The sequence below is a fragment of the Sinocyclocheilus anshuiensis genome, unplaced genomic scaffold (assembly GCF_001515605.1).
Source record: "Sinocyclocheilus anshuiensis isolate Anshui unplaced genomic scaffold, SAMN03320099.WGS_v1.1 scaffold624, whole genome shotgun sequence".
In the NCBI taxonomy this organism is placed as follows: Eukaryota; Metazoa; Chordata; class Actinopteri; order Cypriniformes; family Cyprinidae; genus Sinocyclocheilus; species Sinocyclocheilus anshuiensis.
The window spans coordinates 150,441-162,892 of NW_015554128.1; the positions used below are offsets into that span (position 1 = coordinate 150,441).

The 12,452-nt window shown below is 40.6% G+C and overlaps 3 protein-coding genes across 4 annotated transcripts in view; all 3 read right to left on the reverse strand.

Moving 5' to 3' along the window:
• The window catches only part of LOC107670191 (activating molecule in BECN1-regulated autophagy protein 1-like), a 20,565-nt gene extending 14,534 nt beyond the window's left edge, over nucleotides 1–6,031 (reverse strand). The window contains exons 1-10 of the mRNA XM_016462714.1: nucleotides 5,763–6,031; nucleotides 4,720–4,936; nucleotides 3,775–3,833; nucleotides 3,478–3,661; nucleotides 3,065–3,237; nucleotides 2,886–2,952; nucleotides 1,314–2,779; nucleotides 910–996; nucleotides 630–812; nucleotides 395–475 (exon numbers count right to left, since the gene is read on the reverse strand). Of these exons, the coding sequence (XP_016318200.1) occupies nucleotides 395–475; nucleotides 630–812; nucleotides 910–996; nucleotides 1,314–2,779; nucleotides 2,886–2,952; nucleotides 3,065–3,237; nucleotides 3,478–3,661; nucleotides 3,775–3,833; nucleotides 4,720–4,851 (2,432 nt within the window). The 5' untranslated portion in view covers nucleotides 4,852–4,936; nucleotides 5,763–6,031. The remainder of the gene's footprint in view (nucleotides 1–394; nucleotides 476–629; nucleotides 813–909; nucleotides 997–1,313; nucleotides 2,780–2,885; nucleotides 2,953–3,064; nucleotides 3,238–3,477; nucleotides 3,662–3,774; nucleotides 3,834–4,719; nucleotides 4,937–5,762) is intronic.
• Nucleotides 6,032–6,763: 732 nt separating this feature from the next.
• On the reverse strand, nucleotides 6,764–10,561 carry LOC107670231 (D-glucuronyl C5-epimerase-like). 2 transcript variants are annotated; one of them, XM_016462769.1, is made up of 5 exons: nucleotides 10,423–10,561; nucleotides 10,118–10,163; nucleotides 9,464–10,034; nucleotides 8,193–8,432; nucleotides 6,764–8,090 (listed from the first exon to the last, which is right to left on the reverse strand). In XM_016462769.1, the coding sequence occupies exons 3-5, from the start codon at nucleotides 9,951–9,953 to the stop codon at nucleotides 7,066–7,068; spliced, it is 1,755 nt and encodes a 584-aa protein (XP_016318255.1). In that variant the 5' UTR covers nucleotides 9,954–10,034; nucleotides 10,118–10,163; nucleotides 10,423–10,561; the 3' UTR covers nucleotides 6,764–7,065. The 2 variants fall into 2 exon arrangements, with proteins under 2 accessions (XP_016318255.1, XP_016318256.1); XM_016462770.1 differs by lacking the exon at nucleotides 10,118–10,163.
• A 1,581-nt stretch (nucleotides 10,562–12,142) lies between these two features.
• The window catches only part of LOC107670200 (NADPH oxidase 5), a 9,427-nt gene continuing 9,117 nt past the window's right edge, over nucleotides 12,143–12,452 (reverse strand). The window contains exon 15 of the mRNA XM_016462721.1: nucleotides 12,143–12,312. Within this exon, the coding sequence (XP_016318207.1) occupies nucleotides 12,181–12,312 (132 nt within the window). The 3' untranslated portion in view covers nucleotides 12,143–12,180. The remainder of the gene's footprint in view (nucleotides 12,313–12,452) is intronic.

Genomic DNA, 12,452 nt, shown 5'->3' on the forward strand with positions numbered 1-12,452 from the left:
AATGCTGCTCTTTTGAACTTTCTATTCATCAAAGAATCCTGAAAAATATTTTACAATTTCCACAAAAATATTAAGCAACCGTTTTCAACACTGATAATAATAAGCATATCAGATTGATTTCTGGAGGATCATGTGACACTGAAGACTCGAGTAATGAGGCTGGAAATTCAGCTTTGCATCGCAGGAATAAATTACATTTTAAAATATATTCAAACAGAAAACAGTTATTTTAAATAGTAATAATATTTCACAGTATTACTATTTTTACAGTATTTTTGATCAAATAAAAGCAGCCTTGGTGAGCCTAAGACTTCTCACAAAATACATTTTAAACAATAAACCTTTGAATAGTAGTTTATGACAGGCTATGTTAAACGTCACATATGACACTGACCGTGGGACAAAGCGCCCAAGAGAGGGGGCTGACATTCGAGCGTTGCGGGGCATTCTGTGTCTTGTCCTGTCTCCAGGCTCCCTGTGACCGAGAGCGAAAATAAATATTGAACACTTACTCAAAATCCAAAACCACTGGGATGAACACAGGATTTACAAAACTGTAATTGCAATCGTACAGTAATACAGATGTATGTATGTATGAGTAGGGATGCAATGAGTTTTATCAGACTCACTCGATGTCCTCATAGTCTCCATCACTGGCCTCTGGTGGCATGGAGGAGGGGATGTTTGACTGGCTGTCGGCTTGAGAGTTTGAGAGCGTCCGTAGGCGATTCTGTAGGGAACGCTGCCGTATGCTTTCTCTTCGAGACAGATACTGGATCATTCTCTGAGCATAGTAAGCAGCTGGAGACAGCCTGAGGAGATGTGGAAGAGGAACAGAAAGATCAAACTCTGAAGTTAAAGTCCAATAATTAGCTTTGATTTTGTACATATAGGCTTTCAAACAGGTACCTGGCAGGATCTGGGTATATGGGATGATCTCTGGAGCCAGACATATCATATCGAGAGAATGGAAACAGCGACGATTCCAACAACCTCCTGAGGCAATAGATGAGAACAGGAAAGACAAATGTAAAACATTTACCATTGTTCAAGGATATTTGCAGACAAAATCCAGCCATTTCAATAGGAACCCACATGAACGGGAACCTCGCATAAGGGAAAAATATTTTCCATGCAGATTTCACAACAGATTCAAGTCAGACATGCCAATTTACCATGTTGACCGGCAGAAATCTGCTTTGCTACACTACTGACAACAGACAATGGACCTTTTTTTGCCCGCAACTTTATACTGAAATTTCGCTAATATGACCACACCGTAATAACCAAATTTAGTTTTTGTTCTTCCCCACCTCCTGAGTGAGTCCTCGTCCGGATTATCAACAGGCACCTCTGGGTTTAAGGCGTCTTGTGTTGCCTCAGAAGCAGTGCTTGCCGTTGGTTGCCGGTACACGCTTTCCCACTGCCCCGTCTCCTGATTGTACACCAGACCCATAGGCTGCTGGCCCTGTAGACCAGAGGAGGCCTCACCCAACTCCATGGGCCTCATCTCAGGGGCCTGGGGCTCCACTCGTGCACCCTGACCTGGGTCCTCAAACGGAGGCACTGAAAGCGGCCATGATGGTCCGTCTTGTGAAGAAGAGGAAGAAGAGGTCTGACCGGAACGTTCCCAGCGTTGAGTGTCGTGGTTGAAGGTGAGGAGGTTGTGGCACGAACGGCAACGATTAGGGTGGTTTTGAGAGGGGCCGGCGACCGTGCCTCCGTTTCCTGTGCGGGAAGAGCCATTGTGCGAAAGCCCAAGACGTTCTGTGTCCATACCACTGTTGAGGAGCTCTTGCATGGGTCCCGGTCCACCCGGCACCTCTCGGCTGCCACCGGGTCGCTCCAACTCCTGCATTCGCTCGTATTCCATAAAGTAACGGCTCAGGTTGCACTGCAGGACGTTGCGTATGGAGGCCGGGTTGTTGCGCTGGGTGTTGTCATAGAAGGGGTGATGGCCACTACTGGTGCCATCGTTGGCTCGTCCACGGTTGGGCTCCGTGCCGGGCAGCACTAGGCCTCGCCCTTCTGTAGCAGACGTGTATATGGGTGATGAAGAGGAACCATCGGGGAACCTGTGCAGGGAGAGGAGATCCATAGAAGAGGAGCTTGTCCTAGGAGGGGGCACAACGCTCCTTTCGGCGCTGCTTTCCACCCCAATCGCACCTAACCCATGTTCATGTCCCGTGCTCAGCAGACTACCAGACCAATCAGCCCCAGGGAGACGCCCAGGGGCCTCAAGAGGACCAGGTGTTTGTGACCCCAAGGGATCAATAGTCCTAAGAGGCAAGAGTCCCCGATGCGCAGAGTTCCCCGCAGCCCCGCTGAACACGCTGCTAAAAGCAGACGGTCGGTCCGTGGAGGTGCGGGTCTGGCTAGGGGCGGGCGAGAAGGCAGAGGGGCCCGACTGAGTTTGCGGTTGAGGTGAATCCGAAGGCTGGAGGCCTGTCGGATTCTGTGCGAATAAGTTCCGCGAGGCAGCGCAGCGACTGCACAGACAGCCCAGACCCAAATGCTGCGTGCAGCCCTGTAAGGCAGGGCGGTCACCCGGTTCTGTCCGTACCGGGTACTGGAACCGAGGTATGCTGGGAGGCTCTCTGGGCTCTGGGGCGGGGCGGGACTGATCACCAGCCTGTGCTCCAGAAGAGCGAGAGGACAAGATGTGCAGAAAATTGTGTAGGATTGGTGTCCGACGTACAGGTGGGGAGCGTAAAAGAGAACGTTGGCGGAACAAAGCCATCTCCATGCTGTCCATGGGGACCTCGGAGTCATCGTCATTCTACAAAAACACAGTAAAACACTCACAAAATTACGTTTGTAAAAGGGAAATACACAGAGGAAAAAACAGAACAGCTATTTTGACAGGAAAAAAGGTTGTTTCTAACCTGCTGGTTGGATGGGTTCACAATAGCTGTTAAAAGATTATGACCTAGAGGATCAAATCTCACCAACCTGGTCAAAAAAAAAAAATTAAGGATTAATTGTTTTAATGATTACCGGAAAGAAAATGGGTCCATTTTTATTTAGTTTTGACCACTATGAAATAACAGGATTGCATCCACACCGGACACGTTCGGTCTCGCTGGCGGTCTTGACCACAGCAAAAGGTTCTGGTCGGCTCCAGTCCCAGAAGTGAAGTTCGTTATTGGTGGCGATGAGCAGGAGCTGAGCTGTGGGGTGGAACGCTAGAGAAGCGATGGCAACATTACTCTCGGTGAACCAGCTTTCGCTACCACCCTGGGAATAGGGAAAATTCATCAACAACAATCATTTAAACAGCAACGTTTGGGGTTCTAATGCCTAGTATATTATGTAGATGACTTGCAATTTTATCAGACCAGAAAAACCGCCTTGAGCTGCTACCGAACGGTATGAAAATCAAACACAAAGTAACTAACACACAACATAATGTTTGCAAAAGTGGAAGCTCCACACATATTGGGAATAACTAAAACACTAAACAAAACTGATGCTCACATGCAGGTCCCAAATGCGGACTTCTCCATCAAGGCACCCAGAGGCAACCAGGCCAGGGATGGTGGGGTGAAAGGTCACACACCAAGGTGTGCGTCGATGGCCCACTAAAGAGTGCAGGCATTTTCCTGTTTTCACATCGGTGATGTAGATGGTATGGTTGACGTGGGTTGAGGCCACAAGATTCCTAGAAAAGTAAAAAAAAAAAGTAAATACAATCTCTGGAAGCAAGGGAAAACTTAAGTTATTTAGCATCTAGTGTTTTCTAATTTTTTTTTTCTCTTCAAATGTAATTGTTACCTATCTGGACTGAAGGCCAGCAGGAAGGTTGATCGTGGATTATCCGGCAACTCTACTTTCTGTAGAAATAATTGAGACATATACATATGATATACATACATACAAACACACATATGTATATTTGCATACATATATTATTTGCAGGCATGATAATTGGGAAATTAAAGCTTTTACAGCATGGAGCCATAGTGAAATTTCAGGGTCAATCAAAGACTATAAAATAAAAAATAGATATAATTTAAAATAAATTATATCAATATAACAATTAAGTTAACAATATTAACTGTTAGTTTAAAATAAATTAATCTAACAATTAAAATTCTAAATCTGCTAAAAATGCATGCAACGTAAAAATCAAGCTTGATGTGACAATTTTTTCAATGTACTGTACAAATTTTGAGTTCAGCCTCTCAATAACTGTCAAATAATCTAATCTGTATATTTTATAACACACAAACAATGACCAAATTATTGCATTATTATTCTACATTAAAACAAGAACATTAATATTAATAGAATTGTTATCAGATATGCCATCAACCCTGAAAACAAAATTATTTAATTGTAAAATCTTCCCAATTTTTCCAGAAATGTTTTGTATTAGCCCCCCCTTTTTAAAAGTAACTATATCCAATAAAACATGGGGACCTAAGGATCTAAAATGCATGTTTTGCCATTTTATTTCATTCATCATACTCATTAAATACAAAACATTCTGAAGATTAATAACGATTTATTAATTAATTGATAAGAAAACATCCAATAACAAGACACTTTGACATAATTTCAGCTGATGGGGGAGGAAGGTTTTGAATATTCTCTGCTGCAAAAAAATTTACTTAAGACATTATTCTGACTGTGATATCTTGAAATTGGTCTATATAGAAACGTCTGCTGACTGTAGGGCAGAGTGAACCATTAGAATCATTAAGGTTGATACCCTACCTGGCTCTGCCATTTCATCCAGCGCGTCCGGTCTTCCACCAGCTGCTGCAGGAGCTGCTGGGAGCCCAGCATGCGAGCTCCTCGCTCTCGACCCGACAGGATCAGCACAGAGTTTCTGTTCTGCACTGCCATTTTTCCTCTCTAGTGCTCCACGGCCCGGCCGGCCTTCTTTGCACACGGGCCGGACACTACCTCAGCAGCACGTCGGCCATGCAGACTAGTGGACAGACACAAAGAAATTAGCTCAAATCAACAAACAATAATCTATATGTCTGTAAGAAACATCACTTATCAGCAATTCATTAAAAGGACAATACTTCTGAGAGATCATTCACTGATTAAATAAAAATGATCAAGAGCAAGTTCATTCTCTGCATTTCAACACACAGAGACTTGCAAACTAAATGACAGCTCGTCTCCAGACAGATGTCTGTACAAAACCGACTGTTCATGCAACAAAACCCTTGATTCATAATTTAACAGTGTATGCAATAAAAATGTTTCTTCACTACAAACACAATAATCTGTTATAGGGCCCAGCAATCAAGTCCATGAAGCATCACTCTACCATCCTTTAGACAACAGATTTGCAAAAGCAAACCCTGTGGGTGTTTTACCATGATATTACACCAAAAATTACCTTTGATTTAGTCATTTATAGACAGGTCAGTAAGATTTGATGTTGCTGTGATTCAGATTCAGATGTGCTGAACCATGTAAACAAACAAGCCATTTAAATGCACACAATGCCAGCGAAATCTTCATTCATATTTGATCAACCGCAAACCACGGAGCACAAAATATGCACATTAACAATATTAATAAAGATATTAAATGAGTTTTTTGGTCGTGCAACTAACAATAACTCACTGCCGTGCCTGCCCAAATATGGAAACTGAAGCTACAGTGTTAGCCACCATATATTCGCTATAAACGTTTATTTATTTACACATGTCTTAGTTCTAACAATTATATAACCACACAAACACTATGATTGTATTGGAAAGCAGATTAAACAGCCAATTTATCGATATTTTACAGACCTGTTCTGTTGTGTTTGTCAGTGAAATGTCATCGAAGACGCTGTTAGCTTCTTAGCCTCTTAGCCGAGATGGATCGTTATTAAGCGACCTGGATTGACAACCCACCGATCCGAAGCGCCGAGCAGATTACATTCATGTCATTTAGGAGTATCTCAATCAAACCGTCTGAATTAGCGGTACATTGAGAGATTGTATTGTGGTGGCTATCGGAGAAATTATGCTAGCTAACTGGTTTATGGGTAGCTCTGCGTAGGCAGGCATACTAATCGAGAGCGGACTGCATTGAACTACTTTAGGTCGGTTAATCAAATGCAGAGTGGATCGCCTCAGAAAAACGACAGCTAGATTGTGCGATTATTTTATGATTTACAGGTCATTGGGATTAATTTATTTTTCATTTATTGAATATATATTTATTCGCATGTTTTCATAATTTAGAAAGAAGAGTATTTTTAAGGTTTTAAGACATTTAAATTGTGTTAAAAGAAATGAAGTCAAAGTCCTTATGGCAGTACTAAGATACAGTGATTGTATCAGATCATAACACCATGGTATTTTGATATATGCCACAGCGATTAATGATTACCATATTCACGTGCCAGGGTTTTACATGATGGGACTCCAAGGTACTTCAAAGAATACCATAGCATTAATATGATATGTGCCATATGTGTCTATCAGTGTACTCTTTTCGTAGCAATGATTGTTCACAAAGTTTTAAAACAGCTCAAATAGCACATTTATTTAAGCTTTAAATAATTACATACTGAAAAGAAAACTATTCAAATTGTGCAACTGTATCAAATCACAAAGACCTATGATAGGATTGTGCTTTAAAATACAAAGATAAAATATTTCTAAAACATTTCTAATACAAAGCACTCATTTTACCATTATGCAACAATGGAATTTTTACAGTATAACCTATTCATAGATTCATTAATACACAATCATTAGTGTGACTACTCACATTTACTAATTGTATGCATCAAGATATACAGTTATTTTATTTGAGAAAATCTGCTGTGCTTTCTTCAAAATCTGTGTAAATAACTGTGCATTGCTTCTTACATTCAAATATACCATGATATTTTGGAAATAAATATTTTAGGTGACTCCACATTCTCAAAGTCTGTACAACAACTCTAGCTCTTCAGCAAGACACTTTTAAGTAATCAAGATGGATACAATATGAAACCCTTTTCACGTAAAGTAAAAATGCTTATTTAATTATTAATGCTCAGTTTACTTCATTCTCAAACAATAGTTCACATTTTTATATAAAATTGCCATCTGAGAAAGTCTAGTTGTGCTTGGCCCGGCCTCCTTTCAGGTAAGTCTTCCATCGTTTCACATAGTCCCTGAAAATGGGGGCACTGTCAATTGATGCAAGCAGCTGTAACTGGTTGATGTGCGTGGTGTGGTAGTCCCAGCGTGCTAAATTAGGGGCAACACCCAGGGTAAAGTGTCTCAGGTCATAAACGGTTCCAGAACCTGTGTCAAACAATGGCAACAAGGCCTTGAGCGACTCCAGTCCTTGACTGAAGAGTACACCTGCTTCTCGACCAAGCTTGTTGCCCGCTGTTTCTGCCACATCATTCAGCCCAATCAGAGAGTAGATAAAGCCATTAAGAACAAACGAACTAGGCGTTGTGGGGTATTCTTCATACCAGTTGTACTTGTTCAAGAATGTCGCCTTGACGCCACGTTGTTCCGAAGTCCTCTTGAAGGGGGATGTCGCTCGGATTGCGGCACCGAGGTATGCAGGGTTGTGCGTCACCAGGTACGCCCTGACCAATGTCGACATGGCTTGGCCTTGGGCCATGGCGGAGTACCATCCGGGCTCCAAGCTCTTGAAACCCTCTCCGAGCTTACGGGTCACCTTAATCGGCCACCCTCCATGCTCATCCTGGTTATGAAGAAGCCAATCACTGGCGGCAAAGAAGGCAGCCATGTGTGCAGTGGAAGACACAGTGATATTGCTGATAAAGCCAGAACCTCTAAGAACCAGCTGGACCACACGGCGAGGCATGATCTTGGTTGCCTTCACCACTTTGGTGTTGGACAAACCGACTCCTTTACGCAAATCCGTCACTAAATCGCGACTGACGGTACTCCACGAGGCTCGAGAGCCGATGCCATAGATGACCTCTCGGTCTTTAAAAGAAAGAAGGAGTGGACTAGTGATGTAATGGATGATGTAAGGAGGCCCCTTTTCTGTGGTCTCCAGAACCACAGAGACGCTACCATTGGAGACAAACTTCACATCAAAGGTCAGGATGAAATCTTTTGCATTGTCCAAGACCAAAGACACACCATCAGAGTTCTCTATGAAAATACAACAAAGTTATCATCTATCTATGATCATCACAGCAAATCAGTCGATTCATCTGAATTCACATCTACAAAAATTTAACAAGGAATTCATACCTGCTGTGACAAAATGGTTTGCAAACCCAGAGCGACCTTGATCCTGGAGCTTGGACAGCGTGCAACCCTTAGGGACGACCCATGGACTTGAGCCACCCTCTTTTTCCTCGGACATGCCATAGATCTTTATGTCAGGTGGCTTTTCTGTGAGGTTCTTGCTGTAGTGGCTCAGCCCATACTGAGCTATTTGGATGGGGTAGAAGTAACCCTGAAGACCCCACTGGGTAGAGATTGGTACACCTGTGAACAATAAAAACACAAAAGGTTGATCCCAGAAATTGTATAATTCTTTATGAAAACATTTTATGAAACTTCAAATGTATGTTCTTTTAAACCAGGGTTGCCCAATCCCGTTCCTGGAGATCTAACTTCCTGCAGAATTCAGTGCCAACCCTGCTCCAACAAACTCTCTGTAATTATCAAGTGTTCCTGAAGATTTTAATTAGCTGGTTAAGGTGCATTTTATTAGAGTTAGAGTTGAACTTTGCTGGAAGGTCAATCTCCAGGAACAGGATTGGGCACCCCTGCTTTTGACATTTACGCTACGTTTACACTAGTGCGTTTTCATTTTAAAACACATAACTTTTGCTACGGTTACGCCTGTCGTTTACACTACTTTACGTTTTAGACCTTCGAAAACGGAGACTTTCGAAAACGCTGCAGACCCCGTTTTAGTTTGAAAACTCCGGGGTTGCGTTTCAGTGTAAACGGACCAAAACGAAGACTTCTAAAAACGATGGCATGGCTGCCAACATTCGCTCTGAGTATCCTTGATGACCGTGTAAACAATAACATCATGCTCATTGTTGTACCTGCATGAATGGTCATGTGACATGCATTTTCGGTTGTGTAGTGTGGACGGAGATCGTTTCTGAAATGCAGTGAAAACGCAAGTGTAGACAAGGATCGTTTTCATTTTAAAACAGCGTTTTAAAATAAAAACGCACTAGTGTAAACAGGGCCTTACACTTGTTTACATTTTAAAAGAGAACATTATGTGAATAAATAACCTGCGGCTGCTCACCGTTACGTGTAATGCATGCCAAATGAAAATCAATCTTAATAAATAAATGTCGTTTTTTCTATCAATATTTATTTGTTCCTCCTTATTCATTTCAAATACAGTTTCTGAACGTCATTTACATATAAAAAGTAACCCTGAACACCCTGAGTAGCTGGTTCAGGTGTGTTTGATTGGGATTGGAGCTGAACTCTGCAGAACGGTAGCACTACAGGAACAGGGCTGGCTACGCCTATTTTATGCAAACTACCTTCCACACCGCTGATGCATTTCACCCGATCCCGCACTTCCACGTTGTAGCCCTCAAAGGACATGAAGACCCCATCCGGGTGGTAAGGCTCCCTTTGGGCGTACACCCGTGAGTAACTGTGGGAGAACTCAAACCGTTCCATCCCATCATACTGCACCAGACGCCCGTAGACGTCAAAGTACCTTTCCACCCAGCTGAAAGGCAGATACACCTCACCCCTCTCCCTACGGCCTTTTATGATGACATCTTCATTGATAAGACAGTCAATCTGCTCGTAAGTGACTTCTTTGGATCCAGGCGGTGCTTCAGGGGCTTGCCCGTTCTCTTCGTCCTTCTCTGGGGTGGGTGCAAACTCCAGATGAGGTCTGATCTGTGTGGGTAGGTCTTTGTCACGGGAGCACTTGTTCCACAGCAGTACAGTGATGAGGGCAAACACAGCACAGATGACTATCAGAGTCTTGTGATTGATGCGAGCCACCAGACAGCGCATTGTCACATCACAGCCATGCAGTGATAGTGGAACATCTCAGGAAACCCTTAAGGTCCTGTTAGAGCGATTCAGGTGCAGCATCTGCGGACAGAGGTAAATATGGGTCCACCATTTTGTCATATACCTGGAATAACCACAATATATATCAAAATATAACATCTTACCATCAAGATCACTGGTATACTGAAGTCTTATGGTGAAGGCTTACACCTATAATAAATGTAAGTGTAAAATTAAACGTTAATGTATAGCTACATACCATCTAGAAGCAACTTGCATGGTCACATTATGAATGAGAAACAAATCCCGTTATTGAGCACTAATCCTTTCAGCACATACACAGGCGAATGATTATAAAATCTAATCGCATCACTCTAAATTGAAGCTGCGAGGGCTCATGTGATTTTGAATGCGAATGAGGGCGTTGAACAACATGAAGTGCTGTAAAACGGAATGAAAACATACTTACTCTCACATGAAACCAACGCACCGTCCGCTCGGGGTCTATGAAGGCATAATATAGAAGACGACAAAGAAAAATATATGAGGCGATTCCTCTCGCTCCAAATCTGCAACATAGTAGATAGATGCTACAGCTGTAGCTGATGCAGCACTGGCCAATGAGAGGAGACGGGCTTCCGTGGCAGCCAATTAAATGTCAGATTGGTGTGACATTAGTTGAATATTATGACTGATAATAAACGACTATTCTTGATTGTGGCAAGCTCACCTGCGTTTACTAATGTATTATATGTATATTATTTTATTTCTTTATTAACAAAATTTCTTTAAAAACATTTTATAATTATGTATTTATTTGATTATTATTATTATACATGTTAGAACAATACTAAGATTCGTTAAAAATAATGCAAAAAAAAAAAAAAAAATCGTCTGTGCAGAATCTTATTGAAATTTTGAATGATAAATAAAGTCCATATAGTGCTGCTTGTGTTGCGTTGCTGAACATAATCACAAGATGTCTCTGTAAACCAAGCGAATCCATGTCTGAGTCTGACGTTTATTTAGGAAATCAGGAACAGGGAACACAATGCGACAGGAATGTGCAACAGATTTCTATCTATTACAATCGCTAATGATTGCAAACGTTCTAACACTGAGAGAACAATAGCCTATATGTCTTTTATGGTAGATATCAAAGAACAGAGTTAAAAACACTTACACATACACGTGAATAGTACAATTAGTACAAGTAATTAAAAATCAACTATCACTATCACACACAAACAAAAAAAACAGCTGTGGATCATCCAGGTAACAGCACAGTATTAAGAATCAAGCATGTAAACTTTTGAATGGGGTCATTTTTATAAATTCAACTATTTTCTCTTGTGGACTAAACATCTTTTATGTGAAATATCTTACTCAGGTCAGTACTAAATAAAAAATAGCATGCATTTTGTATGATCCCTCGAATTTTGGTAAAATAATTAACATTTTGCAGATACTAGCGTATATAAACTCTTGAATGGGGTCATTTTTATAAATTCAACTATTATTTTCTCTTGTGGACTATATGTAAACATCTTTTATGTGAAATATCTTATTCAGGTTAGCACTAAATAAAGAATAACATTTTGTATGATCCATCTTATTTTGGTAAAATAATTAACATTTTGCAGACACTGCAAAGTGTATGTAAAATTTTGACCACAACTGTATTTGGTAATATTGTATGTAATATTTATTATTATTTTTATATTATTATGCCTTGGCAATGTAAACTGTTTATGTCATCAAAGCAGTTAAATTTTTTTTTTTACACCTTTCTCAAGTAACAGTTTTTCATTATTTGTATTTGCATCTTAGTAACTAATAATTCCTACTGTGTATTCTAGAATAAATTACGTCATACTGTTATTTACATGACAATTTTATATGACACCAACTGCAGAGACTATTCTCTTACTGGAGCTAAAACTAAAAAATAAATTAATAAAAATTTTATATGATGCATAATATCCAGAAAGGGCATTTCAAAAATCAATTAAAAAATAATAAATATAATAACAAAAAAATAAAAAAACTTATATAAGTTCATTAAAAGTGTTAAAAGGTTACTTACACAAACACTGCAAATAAATGAAAACATACAACAACGTGAGCTTTACAAAACGTACATCAGACACATCGGCAACATCAGATTGTCAGATGATTATTTCCTACTATTTGTTAGATTTCAAGCAAATGAAATATTATAAATTCTTCAAAAATGTTCTTTGTAGAAGTTGAAGCCGAACTGCTCACACTGGGCCTTGATGACTTTGGCCAGAGCAGGAGAACCGCAGTAAAACACATGAACCTTTCCTTTCTTTTCCTCAGACACCTTCTGGAAAACCTGAAAATGCATTTAAACATTGAGAATCAAAGATATTGGGGATAATAGAGTAGAGTAGAGTAGAGTAGAGTAGAGTAGAGTAGAGCAGAGTAGAGTAGAATAGAATAGAATAGAATAGAATAGAATAGAATAGAATAGAA

Bases quoted from the DNA above. Each gene is read 5' to 3' on its own strand.
- LOC107670231 (XM_016462770.1), bottom strand. From the start codon at position 9,953: ATGCGCTGTCTGGTGGCTCGCATCAATCACAAGACTCTGATAGTCATC. The intron at 8,433-9,463 runs GTAGTTTGCATA...TATTGTTCACAG, and splicing joins ATGCATCAGCGGTGTGGAAG to GTGTACCAATCTCTACCCAG. The intron at 8,091-8,192 runs GTATGAATTCCT...GTATTTTCATAG, and splicing joins AAACCATTTTGTCACAGCAG to AGAACTCTGATGGTGTGTCT.